The sequence below is a fragment of the Coffea eugenioides genome, chromosome 4, assembly GCF_003713205.1.
Source record: "Coffea eugenioides isolate CCC68of chromosome 4, Ceug_1.0, whole genome shotgun sequence".
Classification (NCBI taxonomy): Eukaryota; Viridiplantae; Streptophyta; class Magnoliopsida; order Gentianales; family Rubiaceae; genus Coffea; species Coffea eugenioides.
Genome location: NC_040038.1, coordinates 4,711,253 through 4,736,365, shown reverse-complemented (window position 1 = coordinate 4,736,365; position 25,113 = coordinate 4,711,253). Strand labels below are relative to the sequence as shown.

At 37.2% G+C, this 25,113-nt stretch overlaps 2 protein-coding genes across 5 annotated transcripts; one reads left to right on the top strand and one right to left on the bottom strand.

Moving 5' to 3' along the window:
- Positions 1-10,228: 10,228 nt before the first annotated feature.
- On the bottom strand, positions 10,229-14,315 carry LOC113767595 (zinc finger BED domain-containing protein RICESLEEPER 2-like). Its single transcript, XM_027311744.1, has 3 exons — positions 14,283-14,315; positions 10,686-12,796; positions 10,229-10,593 (listed from the first exon to the last, which is right to left on the bottom strand). Exons 2-3 carry the CDS (start codon positions 12,792-12,794, stop codon positions 10,525-10,527), a joined length of 2,178 nt encoding a protein of 725 aa, XP_027167545.1. The 5' UTR covers positions 12,795-12,796; positions 14,283-14,315; the 3' UTR covers positions 10,229-10,524.
- Positions 14,316-15,737: 1,422 nt separating this feature from the next.
- Positions 15,738-25,113, top strand: LOC113768593 (coiled-coil domain-containing protein SCD2-like). Of its 4 annotated transcripts, XM_027313016.1 has the most exons (18): positions 15,738-16,369; positions 17,355-17,530; positions 18,475-18,550; positions 18,715-18,756; positions 18,938-19,000; positions 19,085-19,134; positions 19,800-19,827; positions 20,130-20,204; positions 20,286-20,396; positions 20,531-20,591; positions 20,975-21,088; positions 21,197-21,318; positions 22,030-22,099; positions 23,077-23,118; positions 23,280-23,320; positions 23,430-23,556; positions 23,860-24,008; positions 24,802-25,113. In XM_027313016.1, exons 1-17 carry the CDS (start codon positions 15,983-15,985, stop codon positions 23,988-23,990), a joined length of 1,716 nt encoding a protein of 571 aa, XP_027168817.1. In that variant the 5' UTR covers positions 15,738-15,982; the 3' UTR covers positions 23,991-24,008; positions 24,802-25,113. The 4 variants fall into 4 exon arrangements, with proteins under 4 accessions (XP_027168817.1, XP_027168816.1, XP_027168818.1 ...); XM_027313015.1 differs by lacking the exon at positions 24,802-25,113 and having other exon boundaries at positions 23,860-24,252; XM_027313018.1 differs by lacking the exon at positions 24,802-25,113 and having other exon boundaries at positions 16,297-16,369; positions 17,359-17,530; positions 23,860-24,252.

The window sequence follows — 25,113 nt, the reverse complement described above, 5'->3', positions numbered from 1 at the left end:
CAATTAGAAAAACACGGGATTTTTGGCAAAGGTTGGTGGAACGTGTTGACTGTCGAGCCTCCAGGATTTGACCAATGAAACAATTTCCAACCACGTTATCATCTTTCCACATTCTCGACTCAATTAACGAACCAATATGGTTCACACTTCATTTCGGTTCTCATTGTTCTCATTCAATTTCAATCAATAATATTAAAGTTATTATGATGATAAGCAATTAATTTCCACTTTATTTTAATTTTATAAGCCTTTATGTAGAAAGATTTAGTAGCTAAATTGTATCTTTGGGTTTGTCGCACATGAAGAATAGGACGTTAATTTTTGGAGAAAGGTTAAAATACTTGAGCAATATTTCAATGCTTGGTAATTAATTATAGTGATGGTCTCATTAATGTTCAATGTGCAATTTTATGTTGACAACAACAATTTAGCCACCAATTGTATGGAATAAGTTCGAAAATATGTCTACCGTATTATTTTCATTGATCAAAGTTTAGGATCTAAAACTACAAATTAACCACCGATTCAATGGGGTAGGGTTAAAAAATATACCTACTGCATTGTCATAGGTAGAAGTTTAAGTTGTAAATACTGAGAATTTAATTATACTCTTCCATAGATGCATCAAAGATAGGTGATTCGATCCATTTACTTATTTAATAAATAGATCAAAAGGATCGACTCATTTACGTCTATTTAATAAATGAGTTTAAGTTTACCTAATTACTCATTTATGATCCGTTTGAAAATTTATTTATTTTTTTCATATGTTATTTGATAAGAAATAACAATCTTTTATTATAATTAGATTATTAGATAGATTATGATCTGTAACTCTACTCTTGGATAGCTCTTGTTTGGAAAGAGATTTTCTATCAAAAGAAAATCTGAACGTTTTCCATGAACACATTTTTCAATCACTTTTTTACTTCATATATTTCAAATCGCTACAATGTATTTTTTACAAAAACTCCAAAAATTTGCAATCCAAACGCAACTTTGGAGACTACATTTTTTTTTTTTTTTTGGAGACTACATGTAAAATAAAAATAAAAAAAAAAAAAACTTTGGAGACTACATGGGTTGGTGAGATCTGGACTTACCATCACACTGGTAGGTGCGGTCAATGGTGCTAAGAAGTTTTTTTTTTTTTTTTTTTTGGAGCAATTTGTTAAAAGAAGACTTTGAATTATTTCGCCTGAAGTCGTTGCAGAGATGTTTACCGCTATTTACTCCGATCAGATTGGGCCCACAATCCCATATCAGATGTGGCCGGAAAAAGTAATGAAGAAATGAGCAGGACTTTTAATACTTTTCACTTTTCAGAAATGCCGAATCAAAAAGGAAAATAAAAAACTGCTAAGATTCCTTGAAATTCTCCTGGCATTTGTGAGAGGAAACGCTCCGTTTTGGTCCATGCAGAATACTGTAACAAAAAAAATTTCCACATATATTTTTATAAAGGATTAATCTTTTTTCATACACTGACAGTGTATATAAGATTTACTTTTTTTTTAAATGCCTTGTTTGGAAAGTTATTTCTTAAATATTTAGCATTGAATGAATGACAATTATGTAAAATTCGAATTTAAAATTTAATTTTCACACTCACGTCGTGAATGAAACGGTGATAGTATATATACTGTCAGTGTATATAAGATTTACTTTTTTTTAAAGACTTTGTTTGGAAAGCTATTTTTCATGACAATTTTTTTACATTTTTTATTAACACATTTTTCAATCACTTTTTTACCTCATATATACGAATTTGATATAGTACATTTTTTATAAAAAAATTTAAAAAATTGCAATCCAAACATGATTGGCGAAAACATCAAATCAAATGACTGTTGTACCTACAGAATTTAAAGCGTATTTTTAACTAATATTTTATCTCATATCATAAAAAATTATTCTAATGAATCTTCTCTCTTGAGCACACGCTCATGTGATTTGCAGTTCTGAATTAGCCGTCATTGTTTGCTTCTGATATCGACAGTTTCTTTGATCAGAACTTGTTTTTGTGCTTCGGGCTACGGCATCGGCAATGTCGCTGTCCCAAGTGTCCGTCCCGTAGTCATACTAGTGTGGTTCTAAAAGATATTGACAGCCAACACAATCTTGTATTATATGCCCTGAGATTGGCAATCACTTGGAAACTTTGTAGAGATTTCACAAGACAGAGAACTTATTATCGGTGGAAAACTATGCATCTTTCTGTCAATTTGCTAAGGTCCAAATTCCAACTGACATTTGGGTCATCAAACAAAACAGAAGTCTAGACCCTGTGACAAAAATACGATAAATTGTTACGTTATATACATTAGATCGTTACTTTATATTTTGTAAAATTTTCAAAAAAATTAATAATTCAAAGATTATTAATTTGATAGCTATTGGCAATTCAAGATGCGGATAAACAGATTGACACTTGGACGGCAGGGAATTATTGAGGTTGGAGGGAACTGGTTGGGCGAGGGCTATGGCACCATGAGACTAGCCCACACTGCTGCGTTGGGTTGAGCCCAAAAAGAATGAGTGTCTAATGGCTTTCTATCTGTAGTGACTTGAAGAAATTGCTCCTCCACGGTGAGGAACTACAACAGCACCATAGCACCACAGTGAACCTCGATCCAAAGCATCTTTTGTCATTCAGCCAGCCCAGCTCGCCTGACAGGAATGCACTGAGGGGCAAATTAAATTGGGCGACAAGCAGCCTGAGACTGTTGGATTGAAGTTACCTACCAACGAGAAGATTGGATTCGTGTATTCTCCAATCTCTGTGGAATTTAAGCTTTGAACATCCGTAGTTTGTTTCCTTTTCCACATTTTTGGGTACGAATCAACTTTCGTGTTTGTTCGTATGTTTTTGGCGGATTCCATTCTTTCTTCTTTTTTTTTTGCAATTAATTTGCAATTCTTTTCACTTCATTATTTATTTATAGTAAATTTCGATCAATTATCAATTTCGTACCTTATCTTCATTTTGTATTAATTACTAGTACTATTTTATTTTTTTCAAGTCAACTCATAGCTTTTCTTTTTAATTCTCTTTTCACATTATTTACTTGATCATTTACAACCATTATCAAAATTTGGACTAGCTGTCGTTTTTCCTATCATTCCAATCACTTATTACCACTTTTTTTTTATTTAAAACTAGATTTAATCTTATATACATGAATAATATATATAATATTATAATTAGATACACAACACATAAATTATATCACTACGTAACTTTACGTTCTCTAAATTCCAATCGATCTATTACTCCCTTACTTTTTTATATTTTTCTGATAATTATACCTTTCCTCTTATTTAATCAATTAGCCTATCAATCAATCAGTTCATGGTTTTAATTCTCCTTTTAATCACAAGATCTTTTTCTTTTATCTATGAGTAGGAAAATCTACAAACTAGTCACACATTTTTTCTATTTTTCTACTCCTATTGTTTGACTTGATTATTAATTCAATCTCATTATGCCCATTATTGATGGCAAGGCCATTAGGAAATTTATTGTATTTCATTTGTTATTTCTCTATCTTAAGTTCATTTTTTTATCCCTCCCCTTTTGTATCATTACTCCTTCTTTTTTTTTTTGTTGTAAAAATAGGGATTAAACATTAATAAACAACAAAGTTTCGCCCTATCTATTACATTGCAAAAGAGATAGTGCAGGGAAAACAGATCCCTTTCAAGTCCTTATCATAGACAAAAGTGAGTTCTTGAGGACAATTAACAAAAGTTACAAAGTTGGATTGTAATCTGCCTCCCATTCTTGCGAGTGCGTCCGCGCATCTATTTGCTTCCCGGTATATATAGGATATCTTAACATGCCGCAGCTGCGAAAAGGAGGAATCTGCAATCCGAAATGATAGAGTTCAAAAGGTGATTAGGATAGGTAACAGCTTTTAACAAAGTAACAATAGCTTCGCAATCAACTTCAACTTCGAGTTGAGAAATTTTTAAGGAAAGGGCTAGTTCTAGTCCATCTCGGATACCCCAACATTCCGCCAGCATGCTGTTTGTAGAGCCTAAGTTTCTGCAGTATCCTTTAATCCAACATCTAGAGGCGTCTCTGATTACATCTCCAGCTCCCGCTGGACCTGGATTTCCTAAGACTGATCCGTCTGAGTTGAGCTTGAACCAATGAAGGATTGGGGGAATCCATCTGATAAGAATTTGGGAATTTCTGCGAGGGGGGAGGCCAGATTTTGGGCCAAGGGAATAGAACTCAATAGCCAACTTAATGCTGGTTTTGGTTGGTGGAGGTTGTGATCTGTTGGGCTCAAATATCTTTTTATTCCTGGATTTCTAAATGGTGGAGCAAGTAAAGGCAAAGAGCGTGCCCCAAGGAATATTGTAGTAAGGGGAAGGTGTGGAAATTTTACATCCTTCCCTAATCCAAATATGAAAAGGAATGTGTAAAGTGGATAGATAATAGTTGGGATTGAGTTCCATCCAAACAGCTTGGGCGTGGACACATTTACACAAGACATGATTAGTATCCTCTATCTGACACATTTACACAAGACATGATTAGTATCCTCTATCTGTCCTGGGCAGAAAGGGCAGATATTGTCAGGGAGGATGTTTCTCTTATGAAGGAGATATCTTGTAGCAAGTTTGTCTTGTGAAGCTAACAAGAGGAATAATTTAGTTCGATAAAGTGTGTGAGTAGTCCAAATCCAAGTGAAAGAATGGCTTGGAGGGTGGGGTGTTTGATCAGTGTATTTGGGCTTAATATATAGCATACAAGCAATCTCATATGCTGATTTGAGACAAAATTCCCCATCTGGAGAATTCCTCCATATAAGGTTGTCTGTTTGTTTAGAATGATGAGGTCTAGGAATGGCTTTAACAAGTCCAGAATGAAAGGAGGTAGATGAAAGGAAATTTTGTTGAAGTTCCAATTACCATTGCTGTCAAAGAGATCTGCTAGTAGTAGCTGGTCTTCCTCTAGTAGGAGTGGTCCTTCAATTAAGGATATGAGGGTATTTGCTAAGAACCATTTCGCAGACCACACTTTAATCGATTTACCATCTCCTATGTTCCAACCCAGCCCTTGGTTGAAGATGTTGTTACCGTTTATGATATTCCTGAGGTTTATGGAACCTCTAGATTTGCTGAAGCTAAGAAGGGATTCCTTCAATGGTTGGTTTCCATGTATGTAGAGATCTGAAAGTATTTGAACCCAAGGGCGATGTGTGTTTTTCATCATCTGCCAATTGAGTTTGGCCAAACTAGCTTTATTCAAAAGGGCTGATTGTCTCAATCCCAATCCTTCCTCCTTTTTGGGAAGGGTAACAGTTTCTCACTTAATCAAGTGAAGTTTTTTCTTCCCCTCTGTGGATCCTCAAAGGAAATTTTTCTGTTCTCTATCGATGGCATCACATATTTTTTTTGGGATATGTGCTGCATGGAAGAAATAGGTAGGGATGGAAGAGATACATTGTGGATAATTGTCTTTCTCCCAGCAAAGGACAAAAGGTTTGCTTTCCAGCCTTGGAGTTTGGTCTGATTTTTTTTCAATAGGAAGTGGAAGGTTTTAGCTGTTACTTTCTTAACACTAAGGGTACCCTGGATATTTTCCTAGGTCTCGGGTACCCTGGATGTTTAGTGTCCTGGTAATAGAGTTTTTGGTGATTTCGTGTGTGTTTGGGGAAAATAGTATCCTTGATTTGGAGTGATTAATACGGAGACCAGAGAGGTCCCAAAAATTGCTCAGGATATTGTGGATAGTGGTTATGGAGGTATCATATGTCCTCGAGAAAAGGATAATGTCATCTACAAAAAGACAATGTGATAGACAATGTCTAGATCTCCTAAATTTGAGAGGGGTCCAGTTGTTACCATCAACTTCTTTGGTGATAGCCATTGACAGATATTCCATGCAAATAATGAAGATGTATGGAGATAAAGGGTCTCCTTGTCGAATGCCTCTAGAAGGGGAAAAATAATTTGTTGGGGATCCATTTATGAGTATGGCCAAATTGGTAGAAGTAATGCAATGAAGAATGAGGTTGATGAGGGACGGGGGAATGTCAAAGAAAGTGAGGGCTTGATAAATAAAAGACCATTCAAGACTATCATAAGCCTTATGAAGATCAAGCTTGATGGCACACAACCCATATTTGCCCTTTTTATTTTTTAGTCTGTGAATGGCTTCTTGGACAAGCATGATGTTATCTGTTCCACTTCTACCAGAGATGAAACTAGATTGGAAAGGGGAGATAATGGTTGGAAGGATGGGTCTAAGTTTATTGACAATGATCTTGGCTAGAATTTTATAAGTGGTATTACAGAGACCTATGGGTCTAAACTGCTGAATGATATCCGGGTTTTCGAGTTTGGGGATCAAGCAAATTAAGGTATCGTTAGTGCCAGATGGAAGGGGTTTAAGATTGAAAGCATCATGAATGAATTGGGTGACTGAAGGAGCAAGGAAATTCCAAAATTTCTGGTAGAAAATTGGGTGGAAGCCATCTGGCCCAGGACATTTGAGAGGTTTCATATCAAATACAGTCTTTTTTATTTCTTGGACGGTTAGGAGGGTGACAACTGACATGGGATATATTGGTTTCTTCCTCCAGATTAGATTTCTGAAAAGGGAAATTCTATGGATATAAGGATGACTGAGAGTGGTGAGAAGTAAAAAGGGAAGAAAAGAAATTAAGAATATGATTTTTTACAACATCACTATTGGTCATCCATTAACCTTCATTATCTCTCAAAGATACAATTTTATTTCGTTTCCTTCTACAGAGGGTAGAAGTTTGTAGAAATTTGGTATTGAGGTCATCTGAGATAGATTAGTCCAATCTAGATTTCATAATCCAGAGGAATTTTTCCTGATGAAGGATTTCATTATACTCAAAAAGCAACTGTTTTTCTAAAGACTCTAGGAATTGAGAATGGTGAGATTGCAACGCTTTTTGAGCACCTTGGAGTCTAGCTAGGATCCTATTTCTAAAGAAAATGTTCACAAAGGTCTTTTTACTCCAGGAAAGGATGTTAGAAGTGAGATTTTCGATAGAAATGGAAATAGAAGCGGGGGGCCCAGACCAAGATTGATAGAGGAGTTGTGGGAACTCCGGGTGTGACATCCAGAATTTCTCCAGTCTAAAATATCTGTTGAAGGAATTACTAATAGCCGGCTTGAGGTCTAAAAGAATTGGACAATGATCTGAGTGAGTTCTTGCAAGATGGTGTATTTGTGCCTCAGGATAAAGGTTATTCCATTCAGGGTTACCAAAGGCGCGGTCCAGTCGTTCATAAATGTGACTTAGGTCCCTTCTAAAACACCGCCAGGTATAACGAGATTCATTGAAACCTAAGTCTAACATGTTACAAGAGTCCAAACACTCTTTGAAAAAACTGGCTCTATTTAGTCTAATCGGGTTTCCCCCTTTCTTGTCCGAACTCATTAAAATCTTATTAAAGTCCCTCACCCAAACACAAGGGAGATTGGGGTTATTAGAGGAACACAAAATATTTCATAATTGTAGTCTTTCCTGAAACCGTGGACTAGCATAAATTCCACAAAGAATCCAAGGGGGTGAGTAGGGGGTTACCTGGATTGAAGCGTGGATGACCTGCGATAGGTTGGAAATAAGATCTATGCGAACTTCTACCTTGTTCCACAGTAGCCACATTTCACCTTTGAACCCGGAAGAGTCAACCACTGAGAAATTGTCAAATGGGAGTTGACTGCAGATTTCGCGTGCTCTATCTCCGTGAAGTTTAGTTTATACTAGTATAGCAATGGCGGGATTATAAAGCTGGAGTAGTTGAAGGAAGTGATTTTTGAAACTCGGGTGTCCCGCACCCCTGACATTCCAGAATAAGATCTTCATAGAGTCAGGAAATGGGTTGGGCATCATCGGCTCTAGTGGGCTCTGAGGCCTCACTTGAGAGTTAGTATTTCCGTCGTAGATATTGTCAGGAAAGCGAAATTCTTGACTGAATCTTGGGCGTAGTGTTAAGGAGTGGTCTCTGGAGTCTACGCCTAGCAGTTCGATGGCCGTCATCAATATTTTTATGGCTAATATTTCTTTTATTGGCGTGATAATTGTGACAGAGCTTTGAGAGTCTCTGGCAGTGACTGAAAGTGGAGATATGGAGAGTACTTCTTGCCAGACGTTTATTTGTGGCATTGTTTCGAGTTCTCGAACGGGGTTTGAGCCCGTGAGTTCCAGGGCATCTGTTCTCTGAGAAGTCCCCTAAGCTGTCACTGGACGATTCTGAGTCCTCCTCCATGAAGAGGTCCAACAATAGTGGCGGTTTGGGTGTCTCCTTGGTTCCGGGTACTCCCTTCCTGGCTGGGACTGTTGTGATCGGTTGTGAGGGCGATTTGGCCTTTGGTGGTGTTGTTCGTATGGAAGTCTCCCTGCTCTGATTCTCCTCACCTCCCTGTTCCTTGATGTCAACTGGTCTTCTGGGTCCAGGTATGTGATAAAAGCTATCCTGGTCTGAGTTGCCCAAATCTGTATTCTTCCCAAACTGTGTTGGTCCTGGATTTGACGGATTTCTTCCAAGGAGAGATATGGGTTCGCGAATAGGAGTGGGTCTACCACTCTGTGAGAGCATATCAGTACCTACTCCTCTTCCTTGAACATGTGGTTGAGTTGCGGTGCTTGAGAGTTTTCTTCCGATCTGTGAGGGGGGTAGTGGTTCCAAACTTGGTGAGTTTGGTAAAAAGGGTGGGAGTTTCTCGAATTGGTTCTTGTCTTCCGGAACATTGATGTGGCTTGTTGGTGATTCATACTGAGCTGGGAAGATTTTGGTGAGAGTAGCGTAGGATTTTTTTGAGGTTGGGGTGGGTGGAGGAACTTCTCTGGTTTTGGATAAGTAGCTGTTGGCGGGAGGGCTATACCTGTCTTTCGAAGGTAGGTAATCGAAGCTGGCTTTCGGCAGGTCATTTTTGGATTTAGGAGGTGGGGGAGGTTGGAATTTGCAATTTCCATTTGCAGGCAAAGTTTCTCCCGACTGTTTGCTAAGAAGTTTTGATGTAGGAGAAAGAGCACTAGGAAGGGAATTTGCACTATGAAGTTTGCAAAGAAATTACTCCTATCAGTGTTTTTTCCTTCGTCTTATTATTGAGTTTGGCCACACACACACATATATACATATTTTTTTGCTTAACACGTTGGAGTTTGACTCTTTTTTTCATTACGTGTTTGGACAGGAGATTATTTACCCAAATATATTTGCTTACATTATCATTACAATTTTCAATATATTTTTTTATCTTTCCAATTATCTTTTTATCTCACATACATCACATCACAAAAAATGTTACAGTAAAAATATCTCAAATAATTTACAATCAATGCCCTTTATTCAATTTCATTAGCTCAGCGTGGAGATAAAGTTTATTCTTTTCATTTTCAAACTCTTTTTGAATGCTGAATCAAAAAGTAGTTTATCTATCAAATTAACATTTAGATTTTCAAAATTTATGCTGTAATTTCTAGTTATACTAACTATTAACTGCAAAATGACCCGTGGAAATGCGTGGAAAGAAACTAAATTTACAAATGCTGGAGTGTAAATATTAAATTTTCTTCATTTTAATTTTAAATTCTCGTCCCTAATATACAATCTAAGGACGTCGTAGCATCTAGAGCTGTTAAACGAGCCGAGTCGAGCTCGACTCGAATCCGTAATCGGGCTAGCTCGAGCTCGCTCGATTGGTAATTCGAGCTCTACAAGGCACTCGAACTCGACTCGATGTGTTGGTAGAAAACTCGAGCTCGGGCTCGAGCTTGAGTTTTGAAATCGAGCCGCCGAACTCGAAGCTAGAACTCGAGCTCGCGAAAAACTCGAGTCGAGCTTTTCGAGCTTGAAGCTCGAAGCTCGAAACTCGAGCTCGAGTTCGAAGCTTAGCTCGTTTATGGGAGAGCCCATATCACAAGAAAATACACTTTCTCTGATTTATCATTTAAAGCCAGAATGACAATACAAGCCATGCCAAATGACAATACTAGTATTTTCCTGATTCAATTGAACAAGCCATGCTAAATGACAATACAAGGCAGAGTCTAAAGTTAAAACTACAGCAAAAACCATCAAATGGAGAAATAAAATGTCCAAAGCGGGATTACAATGTCCAAACCACATCAAATTACAAGAAGTTAAAACTGCAGCAAGAAGTTAAAACTACACCAAATGACAATACAAGAAGTTAAAACTTCAGCAAACCAGGTCAGATTACCACGTCCACACCAAAATGTCCACATTACAACCTGAAAAATTATATAAACAGCCACATTACAATATCAACAGCCACCAGTAATCCAAACCAGATCAGATTACCACATGTCCACACCAAAATATCCAAACCAGATCAGATTACAACATGTCCAACCCAAAATGTCCAAACCAGATCAGATTATAACATGAAAAATTACATAAACAGCCACCAAGCAACATCAACTGTCCAAACCAGATCAGATTACAACATAAAAAATTACATAAACTGTCCCCAAGCAACATCAACGGACAACAGCCACCAAATTAGTCATTGAATGATTCAGGAAGTTCAACTTCTTCAAATGTGATTGATTCGGCCACATCAAGTGATTCCTACAGAATAAAAGTATGAAAGTTAAAAAATTCATCAAAATCAGAAATAAGGCAACTGTAACAACAACAAAAATATCCAATCAAATACTTACACGAGACTTATTCTTTAGGCCATGAAGACTGCGGATCCAATCGTTGCCACAAAGCAACATTTGCACCGTCTCAACCGACATAGAAGCTCGTCGATCATCAATTACTCTCCCTCCAGCGCTGAAGGTAGATTCTGAAGCCACAGTGGTAACAGGAACGGAGAGTATATCGGCAGCCATCCTCGACAAGATGGGAAATCTCAATCTTTCTCCTTTCCACCAACCCAAAACATCCAGATTTGCCCTTGCATCACAAGCATACCTACTTTCCTCTAAATAAACATCTAAATCTGATTTTTCTGGTGGAGCCCTATCAATTTCACTCACATGCATGTGAAACTTTTCTTTGCCAGTTAAAACGGCGGGTGCAGTCATTTTCTGTTTCTTACTAGAAGAAGTAGAACCTTCATTTTGTCTCCTTTTTACAACCTGCCTTTGTTGTTCAGAATGGGAAACAACATGACAATCAACATATTCATTGTAAAGCTCATAAAGAATGTCTCTAATCTCAGCCATGAATCTAGGAGCTGCATCCTCACCATAAATCACCGGAAAAGCATGATTAATAAGGAACATTTTGTATCTCGGATCCAAAATTGCACCCAAAGATAGCAGCACATTACTTTCCCCCCAATACTTATCAAATTTAGCAGACATACTTCCAGCCATTGCCCGAATATGCTCAAAAGGATCAAGAGCTTTTTCATTTAAAAGCTCTTTAATCCTATAGAGCTCCACAAGAAAAATGTTAGATGTTGGATACTCAGTCCCGGAAATCATATCAGTGATTTCATGAAATATTCCTAGAAATTTGCACACTTCTTCCACTTTCATCCACTCAAAATCAGTAGGAACATAGTGAAATCCAGGGTCTATGTCTGCATATCTTGGAAAGACATCCTTGAACTCTAAACCTGAAGCTAACATCAAATAGGTGCTATTCCACCTTGTTGGACAGTCCAAAATTAGTTTTCTAGAGGGCAACTGAAGCTGTTTTTTAATTTTGGCAAATTCAAGAAGCCTAGATTCTGAATTGTTCAAGTATTTTATCCCTTCTCTAACAACATCAATCACACCACCAAGTTGACCAAGACCATCTTGCACTAAGAGATTAAGTATATGTGCACAACATCTAACATGAAAAATTTTTCCTCCAATACTTAATCTCTTTCTTAGAGAAAAATCCTCTCTAAGTCTCCTAATGCACACATCATTGTATGAAGCATTATCAACAGTTATGCTAGAAACCTTATTCTCAATCCCCCAATCAATGAAGCACTTACTTAGAGCATCAGCTATAATAACTCCAGTATGAGGAGGAGGAACATTGCAAAAATTCAACACACGTTTTTGAAGCACCCAATCAGAATCAATAAAATGACCAGTCACAACCATATATTGAATTTTTTGACCAGATTTCCACAAATCAGTTGTAATACTAATCCTACCAGGACCTTTCAACAATGATTTCAGCTTCCTTTTTTCAATTGTATAAGTACTCATACAATCTTCCTTAACAGTCTGCCGATTAATCTTTTTATAAAACGGAGAAACTGCTTTCATGAATTTGTTGAAAACTACATGCTCCATCATAGAAAATGGGTACTCATGTGCAAGAATCATGTGTGACGCAAGCTCTCTTACCTTGGCATGATCATACGAGAAATTTGTGATGGAAGTGATACCATCACTTCCACCTTCGGTGAATGAAAGCACTTGTTGCTTTTGTTTGCTTTGCTCCCCAATGGCCATCTTTCTTTGGAGGCAAGAAGTCAGGTGTCTCTTGTGCTGAGATGTGGCTCCGGTTGTACTCTTGGTGAAAAGCTCCTTGCAATGGTTGCACTTCACTTTGACCGTCCCATTATCTAGCACTACTTCAGTCATCTCATCCCATATGCTGGATTTCTTCTTCCTTTGCTTTTTCTCAAAAGGACCAGCTCCTCCATCTCCATCTACTTGCTGTCCTCCTTCATTGCCATCATCTTCTATTATTTCTATTTCTTCTTCACTCATTTCATCAGCTCTTTCTTCGTTGTAATTCAATTGTTCCACGTCTTCATTAGTTTGCTCCATCGCAGGACTTGATGATGAACCTTGAAATGAGTTGTACATTCCTTAATCAAAAACATTTAATAACCAATACAGATTCTGATTAGTTAAAACAGAATTTAGAATAAGATTTCTAAGAAATAAGGTCCAAAAGTAATAAAACAGATTTCAAAAAATAATGCCCACTTCAAGCTAATTTTAACATTTCTTTAACTTGTTCCTATCTCAATTCTCAAGCTTACATTCAGATTAATGAAATAACAGAGAAAAGCTCTTAAAAACTCTTAAAATGGCAATCCAAACAAGGGACAGCGATGAATTCCAGGGAAATACTGAATTCATAGTTCCAATTAGTTTGTGCATGGGGACAGTATAGTGGCATTTCTAGTAGACATTTATATTAAACAAGGAAAGAAATGATATATCCATCTAAGAAATGTCAATTCCAATTAGCTCAAGAAAGGTAATATGTGTGAAGTTCCCAGGTTGAAGGTTGTCTCTTTCTTTCTGACCTGTGGAGTTGATAGCTGGTAAGTTAAAGGGTCAAGTAAGGGATCTTGAATTGGAACCCACAAGAAAGTGATAAATGTATAAATAACCCACAAGAAAGTGATAAAGATATAATAATATTAGGGTCAATGATTAAAAAATATTTGCTAATCGAATTATTCCTCAGATTCTGAATTGACAAATGACAAATGAATCTTCCTTTTTTAAGGAGTAAAATTGAAAAGGGCAGAGAATAATCCAGGCGCGAGGCGCCAATCAAATGTTGAAAGAACCTATCTGTTCAACTATCCAAGATGGATGGTAGACATTTATTCACATGCTAAGGCCATAATTAATCATAATAAAAGGGCTTCTAATAGTCAATTTGCTGCATAAAAATTCATCTGCCATGGCTGGATATTTAACCATCACCAGTTTCAAAACAACAATTTGGGCAAGTGATTTAAGGTTCCAGAAGTATGTCTACACCCGTCACAGTAATCGAGTTCCAGAACTATTTGTTGTTTTCTTTACTGCCTTGTTCTATGCAAAGTCCCAATCTTTTTTATTTTCTTAAAAGAAAAATCCCATGGGAAGCCTTTGGCTTTGTTAGTAAGTGATAATGAAGAAAAAACTACAAGCAAAATGACAATAAATCTGCAAAATGCATACTCGTGCGGTCTCCGTGGCTGGCAGTTGCTAAGACTTTAAAAATATAATATAATGGATCAGTATACAAAGTCCTGAAATCTTGCAGATTTTGCAAGATATAAAATGTAGGAAAGTGAGCGAAAGTGCAAGAAATGTTTTTGATTTTCCTAGTAAACAAGCGTATATGAAAGAAAAAATAACTAATTTTTCTTTACTTTCTCACATTTTTCCCTGCAACAAACACTACTCCAGAGATCAAGATAGGCACTATGGCGAAAATTTTTTACTGGGGTATGGCCTATTTCAACGGCTCTCACTCAGTGACACAGTAAACATGTGAACAGAAATCAACCACGGCAAATAATTATCAAAACATCAAGGCTACGATAAAAAACCATCAAGGCTACTTACCAGAATGCAGTGAATCGGGGTATGGTAGAGGCCCCTGGCGGCTGGCTCTACCGAGATGGCTCCGTATGGCGCTGCTCCGTATGGTGGCTGCAGCTGTGGAACGGGAAAGAGATGACAGAAAGGGGAAATCAAAAATTAGGGATGGCGCTTGGCGGTGAGAATGGAGGCTGAGGGATGCGGCGTGAGAATGGAGGTTGAGGGATGCGGCGTGCGGTGGTGTGAGAATGGAGGCTGCGGGGTGACGGCTGTGGGAGGAGAAAACGAAAGACCAAAGGACTGAAGGAGGAAAGCATGAATTAGGGCTACAGACGGACAAGAGATGCCTTTGACTAGATTACCACATACACGTGGAAATGACGAAAATGTCCTTATTTTTCGAGCCTACCGGGCTTAAACGAGTCGAGCCCTGCTCGGTTCGTATATTAAACGAGTACCTATGAGAGCTCGAGCTCGGCTCGTTTCTCTCTGTTAACGAGCCGAGCCGAGCTCTTATTGAGCCGGGTCGAGCTCGGCTCGCGAGCTGCCCGGTTCGATTAACAGCTCTAGTAGCATCCGCCCGCCTACGCACCAGTCGCCTCTCCCAAATCCCAAATCTATGCCGGTCATCACCGCTTACCTTGCTAGAAAGAGTGACTTTAAAGCATAGTTATTAAACCCGGCCCGGCCCGGCGGTCGAACCGGTCAAACCGGTGGACCGGTCATTGGACCGGGCCGGGTTTGGAATCACATCGTTTGTGCAAAGAGACCGTTGACTTAGTCAACGACCCGGCGGTCGAACCAGGTTAAACCGGAAACCCGGCCGGTTTTGGCCGGTTTTGTCACTAACCGAATTTTGTGGAAAAATTATATTGCTATTGTTGGAACTCGAACTTCGGACCTCTGCCCCAACACTACCGCCTGCTTACCACCAAACTACTTCCATATATGTTGACATAGTAGCTTTATTATGATATATAAATGTTTTTTCAATTCTATCTTTTTTTCTCTAAAACAAATTTATTTGGAATCTTTTAATAAAAATTTATTACCCTCCAAACTCTATAAGTTATAAAATGGATTCCAAAAATAACATATTACATAATTCATTTAAAGACAAATATTATTTTTAATAATTTTTTACACTTAAAATTCATAAATAAGCTAGATAATTACACTAAATATAGATAAAATTTTACACTTGAAGTTTGGTATATTAATAAATAACTTTATATTTGATTGATTCTTATATGAATTAATTATTTTATAACAAATTAAATTAAATGAGCTTTTGTTATGGCATTATTTATTACAATTTATATCATATATCTTATATAAATAATTATGAAATATAATATTTAAATATATGTAGTGACCCACCGGTTCAACCACTCACCCACCGGTTAAACCAGTAACCCGTTGACCCACCTCCTTCGCCGGTTCCTTCCCGGGTTGGGTTTAATAACTATGCTTTAAAGTCTTTTAACGACAATTCTTTTTCTTTTTCTCCCCGTTTCAGAAATATCTCTACCTGGACATGCGTTTTCACCTCCCAAATTCAACGCTTTTCCAATTCCCATCCAAGTCTCGTCCGAGAGGAAATCTAGCTCAATTTCCCCTCCCAAAAATCTAGCTCCCAAACCTATACATACACAACTCTATACGTATATATTCATATAGTAGTACACACACACATATTTCTGTATATTTTTGAAGTCGGAGAAATGGATCGGAGGACCACGGAAAGTCTGGTCTATGCGCGGCAGTGGAGTGGGGGATCAAGCAGTACAGGCTCATCGTCGCCTGCAGGATCACCGGCGCATCCACGATCGAGGCTACCGCCGGCCACAGGGGGGATGTCTACTATTAAAAGGACTCAGAACGTTGCTGCCAAGGCCGCCGCGCAGCGACTGGCCCAGGTCATGGCTTCGCAGGCCACCGCCGATGACGATGACGATGATGATGATCTTGGATTTCGGTTTGCTGGTGCTCCTCCGCCGCCTGCCAGCGGTTTTTCTAGTAATGTGAATAGTAGCAGAGTTGATAGGAACAGTCACAGTGGATTCCCGGCTGCTTCGCTTGCTACACCGAATAGATCTCCATCACCTGCGGTAATCAGGCTGAACTTTTTTGAATTACTTTTTGTTTCTCTTTTTGGGTGTAATTTAGGTGCTTTGAGCTGAGGAACTGGACTGTCCGTCGATAATTCTTCAGTTAAATTTCAAATAAGTTTTACTCACTAGATATTTACTGGAAGCAATGGACTCTAAGATATGAGGTGAAGAGCTTAAAAGTCAATTGGTATGCTGGAAAAAAGCATGCTTTGATTCGGCATTTTGGAGGAGTCAGTGCTATATGCCATTAATTCAACAAGTAAAATAAGATTGTTTGAATTTGGAATATATATTGAAATTGAAATTTCTCTGGAGTGCCAAAAATTATGCCAGAGTAAAGAACTTAAAAGCAAAAAGATAAAAAAGGCTTTGTGAAGGAACTATTTTATGAACATTGTTAGCTATACTAACGAGCAAAATGCTTAGAAGGTGGTAGCATTTCTTATTGCAAAATATGGTCTTGAGTCCTCTGAGACTTTTTGGAATGATATCATAATTTTCTGAAGATATTCTAATTATCTAAATTTTGCCCATCATCATGCAATTTTTTGGCTATTAGTATAGGTGCACATTGGTTATTACTGTTCATGCAATGATCTTGGACCAGTTAGAGTCTACCTGTGTACATGTTTTGCTGACCATGTCATCTTTTTGTAGAAACAGTGATTAAAATATTTTATGAAATGATAGGATTTGAAATTATGCGAAATTATTTTTTTGAAGAAATTCATTTGATTTTTCATTTTCTAGTAAGATTCTGTGGAAGGTGTAAAGAAGTGAAACAAAGAGAGCTGTAAGATAATTTGTGCAAATAAGATTATTTGGTGATTTGCTGTCTGAAATTCTAGGGAGTTTTAGTTATTTTGCTGTCTGAAACCAAATAATGATGTGCAAAATACAAATTTTGAAAATTGAGACTCCTAACTTTCTGCATGAAGATTATATGTGATTTTAATGGCTAACTGGATGTAATCATGTTTAGTTAGGTCGGAACTTTATGGATCACACGCCTTCAGTACGTTCCACTTCTGCTGGAAGGCCTTCAATGTCTGTTCGTTCAACCACCACTACTGTTTTGCCCCAGAATAAACCAACACTGAGAACTCCAGTTGCCATCCCACCAATAGAACCTCCAAGTGGCAGATTTCGAGAAAAGAGGTGATGTACTTTGTTTAGCTGTTCTTTAAAGCTCGGTGGCTTTCTGTGTTTCTTACAGTCATGGTTCTCTTTAGCTGTGTGGCTGACTTTTTATTTTCATTTATAAACCTTTGTCATGTGTCATTCTTTAACCTAATTTTAATTATTTTGTTTTCTTTGTGTATGTGTATAAGGGTTAAGTTGGTGGGGGTGCAGGTCTGGGGAATGTAGTTTTGGAAGGATATGCTCCTTAGAATGCACTAGAGAGGCATCTGTCCTGCATTTGGGTTAAGGTAACCCAAATAGAGTTAGAGGATGCGAGACATGTTTGCTAGATCCAGAAAATCTTATACATATGAGCAATGGAAGACATGTTTGCTAGGCCCTGAAACCTGATATGAGCGATCATCCGTCTTTTTTGGTAAATAATAATCTAATGCTAATCATAATCTGAACTATTTTCAGATTAGTACTTTTAAGCCACATGCCGTTGCATAATACATGAGTCATCACTGTTTTTTACTAAATTCATTATCCAATTGAAACAAAAGATCTGTTGGCAATATATCGTTCTCAACTTCATTAAATTTGAAAGAGGAATTGATCAAAGGCATATAAAATCCTTGGTGAAAACTTTTGTGCTCTGATGTCTGACACCAGTGTACTTTCTGATAGCTAAATAGAGCCAAATGCTAATTACTAGGTATATAGCATTTCTGTAAGTGGTTAAGGTCTGCCTTGACTGCTGGTATGTGGCAGAATCTTTGGCATGCCTTTCATGAAATATACATGATCTCCTGAAAATTTCACATTTATGTTAGTAGCTCAACTGCTTAATCTAAGGTATAATTTTACTGGTATCACATGGGAGATGATGTATCCAGTCATTACCTTTTTAGCTGTGAAGGAAAATAATGAGTTTTATCAGAAGGTGTCATAGCGTGTCACTGTTGTTATTGATTCAGGCTCACACCAGATGTTGGACTAGTTGACTTGAAAGCTTCAGGAAATGAACATGAAGCTTCTGCACTTCGAGATGAAGTAAGGAACTCCATTATTAGCGTACATGAATCATCAGCATAAATGATTAGAGTGTATGACGATCTAGAAGGGCATCTCATCTAAGTTTATCTTATATATTTTGTATTTCTAAGGGATAATCAGGATCCTTAACATGTTTTAATGAGTTGAATATTATTCTGCAGCTTGACATGATACAAGAGGAAAATGAACTTATTCTTGACAAGGTGGCTTTCTGTATTCCTTTATTATTTTCTCTATTTTAACACCCCAGGAAAATGATCTTCCTCCAAAGTCCCAACAGTTCAATTTTCCTGGCCTAAAAGAAATACTTAAGCACCTGGAGGGGAAAAATAAAGACAGCTATTTGTGCATTAAGTTTGATTGGGTAGCTCATTTTGCCTACAGCTTCGTCATGCAGAAGAAAAACGTGAAGAAGCCGAAGCTAGGGCCAGGGAGTTGGAGAAACAGGTAGGCATCACATTCAGTTTCTGGCTTTCCATTTTAGACTTTTATCCCTGATTTCTTTCCATAACTTCCTTGTTTCGTTAACAGGTTGCTGCTCTGGGGGACGGAGTATCTCTAGAAGCTAAGCTATTGAGCAGGTACTACTTTGTTTCTCCTGTTCTACATCATTGTTAACATCCTTGGCTTAATGTTAGCTAAGAGTGTGCAAAATTGAAAAATTCCTATTTACCGACCGAATTCAATTTGAATTCAGAATTTTCGAGATCAGTAAATCGGAAATCGGGTTTTCCGAATTTGAAACATATGAATTTGGTTTGAATTCAGTAATGGTGTTTTCAAATCGGAAATTGAATATTTTTCAAATCGGAAATCGAATATCGAATTCGTTAGATATATATTTTATATATGTAATATAAAATTTATATTATATAGTTATACATCTAACTAATAATTGTATTATTTAACAGTACAATAATAAGTCTTATTTTAGTTGTATATTTATGTTATAATTGTAAACATATATTATACAAAAGTTAGCATTTAGTTTAGCAAAACATATATGTAATTATAATAAAAAAATTAGAAATACAAAACAAAACTCCAAATTGAGTTCGGTGAAATTGATTATTACCGAATTCCGAATTGAATTCGGTACAAATTTGAAATTGGAATGTGCGAAATCGGAATCGAAATCGATCAAATTTCCTGATGTCCAAATTTCGAAAAATTCCGAATTCAAAGTTCCCAATTACCTAATTCGATTTCGATGCACACCCCTAATGTTAGCTATGACTCTCTGCAGGAAGGAAGCAGCAATTCGGCAAAGAGAGGTATGTAACAGCTATGTGATTGGTGGAATTTGCAATAAAAGTTTTCTACTGATTGATGCTTGAAATGCTGGCAGACAACAAGCTGGATATTGTGTAGAGCCATGCTAACACTATGATCTCTCTCTCTCTCTCTCTCTCTCTACGTGGGGGGTTGGGTAGGAAAGGGGGCCACTACTATAGCTTTGCTTTTTGCTAGTTTTGTCTACTTTCCTTTTCGTTTTCCTAATATTTTGCCATCTTCAAGAAAAATTAGATATAAATGTAGTGACTGTTGTCTTTTTGCTCCAAATTTTCTGCTTCAGGCAGCTCTTAAAGCTGCGCAGCAGACGAAGGATGGGAGAGATGAACAAATTTCATCTCTACGTGCTGAGATTGAGGTTAGCAAATGTTGCTTGGTGCAATGCTATTTTGACAGGATATCAAACAACATTCTCATCATTTTTATTGGTTTGATTCAGAATTTAAAAGATGAGACAGTGAATACCATGGAGCAGCTGCGAGAAGCTGAATCTGAAGCAAAAGCTCTACGTGTTATGACCCAAAGAATGATTTTGACTCATGAAGAAATGGTTGTGTTATAAATCTGATGTCTTTATTACCTGCTCATACAACACAAATGTTAACCAGATTCCTGAATATCTTTCCCTTTTTCGTTTTTCCCTTTCATTTTCTTTCCAACTTGGGGGTTGATTTGGCAATTTAGGAGGAGGTTGTTCTGAAGAGGTGCTGGCTTGCTCGCTATTGGGGCTTAGCTGTACATTATGGTAATCACTTGTGACATTATATACCAATCCAAGTGTCAATTCAGGTTGCATCTTGCTATTCATATTTTTGCATTTGGAATTGTTTGAGGAATTGGATGTATCAAGCTATGCTGAAACTCTTTTCCTCTTTCAACTTTGTCTTTGTAAAGTAGGTGTCACACTGATGTAATTTGTGCTATATGCCTTATTGCTAGGAATTTAGTTTGTTAGGAATTACTTTGCATCTGTAATTCATGGTTATTTTCTAACTTCACTTAAATGGATAGTTTGTTGTTTTCTGTCTTTTATTCCTTGTTTCCTCTTCTTCGTTGGCTTTGATGACCAGCTATTTTCTAATTAAAGTTCTTCTGAAGCTATTGTTCTTGACCTTTTGTGTCTTCTAGGTATTTGTACTGATGTAGCAGCTTTGAAACATGAACACTGGTCATCTCTGGCACCTCTTCCATTTGAAGTTGTCATTTCTGCTGGACAAAAAGCGAGGGAAGAGTCTTGGAATGGTATCTCTTCTTTACCATTGCTTTTTAGATTTTGGTTAAATGGCTAAGTAGATTTTCAGTCCTGGGCATGAGTATGACTAAGCAATTATTATCTCTGACATTATTCAGGTGGAGATGATACAGAAAGAAGGAACAAACATGTACGGAATTTAAGTGACTTAACAGGGGAAGGAAATATTGAGAGCATGCTTTCAGTTGAAATGGGCTTGAGGGAATTAGCTTCCTTGAAGGTTGTTGTTCATTCAAGACTACTGTGTTTTTCTGCCCAGTTATTTTGTTTCTTGATTACTTCAACTATGTTTTATAAACGGATGGAGTTCAAATGTTTTAGGTCCTGCTTGCTATCGATGTTGACCTATTTATTCACTTTCCTTTTCTGTTCTTGTGGCATTGATGTTTCAACTGATTTTGGAATGATTATGTTTTCTTTATCAAAATGTTCAGAGCTAAACTTGGTTATTAAGCCTTCAGATGTGACCTAAAATAAATGTTGGAATTAGTTCTTTTGTTTGTCTGAAGCTGATATTATTCCATAAGTGGGTTATTGATTACCATACCAACCCAGTAAATGGAGTGAATTGTGGCTGCCAAAACTTGAGGACGCATTTGACCCAAACCCAATTAATTTGGATGATCATTTGACCTCCTAGTTTAACATATTTTTGTGGTTGATGTCCCTTCTTTTCTTGTGGATTACAGGTGAGTTGTTGCTTATGAATTGTTATTTTCTTGTTTCTCTACTAGTAATCAAGCAATGATAGTTGGCAGAGAGGCAATTAAAAAACTTTGGGACCCACTTCCACCCAAACCCAATTAATTTGGGTAACCCATTTGACCCCCTAGTGTAACATATTTTCTGGTAATTGTTCCTTCTTTAATTTCTGATTATAGGTGAGTCATTGCTTATGAATTAATACTTTCTTATTTCTGCTGCCATCAAGGTTGAAGATGCTGTTGTCTTAGCACTTGCCCAACACCGACGTTCAAGTTTGGTTCGTCATTCTTTCTTGGGTATGGTCAATCATCTGGCTTTATCATCATTTCATTAAATTTGAATAAATATGTAAGCATCCTCTTATATCTTAATACAGCATGCTTAGTCTCATTTGCAGGATGATTGGTGATTATTGTGGCTTTCCCATTTTCTGACAAACCAAGTTTTCAAGTCTTGTCTTTGAGAATCTGTTAGCAACAAAACATTTTCCTACTTTTGAAGAGTGTAGCATATCAAATTTGTTCTTTGTTGTAGGGAGTTCTCAGCTCCACCCCTAGTGTGTTGGCATGTTTTTCAGCTGAACGGGTAATTCTGTAATTCTACCACGTGAATTCCCATCTGCATGTCCATTCTGACTGCGATAAAGTTTCTGTTCCTGTTACTATCTTAATTACTTCATTTCATCAAACTAGTCAAGCCACTTCATTTCATTTCATGCATATGATTTCTCGTTGTGTTCCTTTGGAGTTTTGTAACCATTAAAACAGGCTCAAGAATTTAATGTTTGTGCTTTTCATGATTCTAGAGATATTCTTTAGACCCAGAGATGCTATTAGCATAGAGCAAAAGGCATAGGCTTCGATGACTGAATAGATTATCACCTAACAAGGAGGTAGTTTTTGTCCTCCAGGTTAACCTGGATGATTTCTAAGTCATGCAATGTTTAACACACTGTCACCTTGTGGCACCTTTTCCTATCTATTTACAGACTTTTCTCCTCCTTTCAACTGAATTGGCATGTTTTTTGTTGTTTTAGTTCAATAGAATTATCATGCAGTTCTGCAATCGTGAATGTCTGTTTTTGGGTTGTTTACAGAAAATATTTAATGTAGCTCTTTTTTTCAGTAATGGGTTTGTGACATATATAGATTGTTGGAGAACATGTTTGAAGTTGTTCATTAACATTTTTCCTCAAATCTCTGCCATAAAAATAGAGCAATTGACTTTACATTTCATTAGAATCATCTAATACTTTTTTGTCCTTGAATTGCAGAACCTAAATCAACTATTGAGACGAAATATATGGAGCCGTTTGGTAAGGAACATGTTGAGTTCTTCTAATTGTGTTATTGTTAAACAATATAAGACTAGAGGATGACGAAAGTAAATAATTGAAGTGTCTCCTTGGTTTAAGCATTTCATTTGTATCCTTCCATTAGAAAGAGCATGTCAGTAATTTCGCTTCAATATTTGCAGAATTAAGTCAAGAAGAGTCGCAAGATGTTCTCTTCAAGGAGGTATATCTTTTTGTTAATATTCTTTGCCGCTGTTTTCGTGTATAATGCTTTCTTTTTTGGAGTAATGGGATTTCGTCCCAGCTTGCTTACATGCTTTTCAATATTTCAGGCTTGGCTTACGTACTTTTGGAGAAGAGCCAAAGATCATGGTGTTGAAGAGGATATAGCTGAAGAGAGACTTCAGTTCTGGATAAGCCGTAATGCACAATTGCCAACATCACATGATGCCGTTGATGGTACTTTTCTTTTCCTCATTTGCTTATTGTAGATTCTTGCTTGTAAAAATAGATGCATTTAAGGCCAACAATGGCTACACCTGAGTAACATTAATCTCGCGAGTCCATGTCCAAGTAGCATGGAAATGCCCTGCAATTCTTGTTGCATGTGAACATCTGCTGGTGTTAACGGATTTCAGTTTATATGGCATAACAACTCTTAGGCATTATTATTTCCTGCTAACAAGGATCATGACTAGCTCACTTGTGGGCTTGTTTGAGAATTATCAGGTCTAATTGCATGCAATTTCTGCTTTATTGCAGTTGAACGAGGCCTAACAGAGCTGAGGAAATTGGGAATAGAACAGCAGCTGTGGGAAGCCTCTCGCAGGGAATTAGAACAGCAATCTATTCCGACTTTGATGCCAGGTGTCGAATCTGACAATTCCTCATGATCCACTTGCACTTCATAGGTAATTTGTGGTAGTTTTCTTTTAGACCAATCTCGGCTACAATTTTTCTCGTTGGGAGGCTCTTTCGTATATGTCCCTGTTGATTTGTCATTTGAGAAGTAGAGTGAGTCTTAGCTTTTGAAGAAAAGGCAGCCATTTGTATAATAGATTGACCAATATAAAAAGATTTTGCATTGTTCTTGTATTCAAGTTCAATGATATTCATTTTTTGATTGATCTTACAGTCATATGTACATTGGGGATTCGTACAGTATGAATTGAACTTCATCACAGAATATCTGTACAAACTTAAATATTCACGACCTTTTTACTTAAAACTAGTTGTACCAGATCTTTTGTTGTATCATGTGTGCTTCGACATATTTGTAGCTAATGGGGTCTAATATTTGCCTTATTTATTGGATAATCGTAATTGTTAAGTTGTTTTGAATTGCTCCAAAGTAATGTACCTTGTCTCAGACGTCTTTGAAACTTCGTTAGAACATGAGAAAATCTAGTGGGAACCTCCGGCTATAGTCAGGGAGTTGCCTCTCATTATGACTTTCTTTCTTTTCTTTTAAGGATTTTTCTCATGGGCACCCGTTAAAACACAACAATTACACCTAAATTATGGTATAAATATGCACGCTAGCATTTGTTGCACCTCTGAATTGTGATACGTGTTGAATTAATTGTAATTTTTTTTTTTTAAAAAAAAAGATTAACACTCGAGTCTCTTTTTAACAAGTGCTCAAACTACTATTTCTTTAATATCTTTTTAATTTAATTTGGAATGTTCTTGGTGTGGGGTCAGGTGGCAAGTGGGGTTTATTTAACCGTGAAACCAAGTCGGATGCGACTTCAGAATTGGGCTGGGAATGTCTGCTTTAAGCTGATGACCGCTAAACCAGCAATTGATGACGCAGGAGATGCGGGTTTACTAAATCATTCAGAAAAAATTCGTATTACATCAAGTACACATGGGGTAGCAGAAAGCACTTTTATTATAAGAGCTCTTAGAAGAAGTGATTAATATGTTGCTTTGCAGCACTTTTGCAAAGGGACTTTTGGGGAACAAAGTGTCTGGTTTTGATTTCTGAAACGAAACTTCTGATCATTCTTTTTA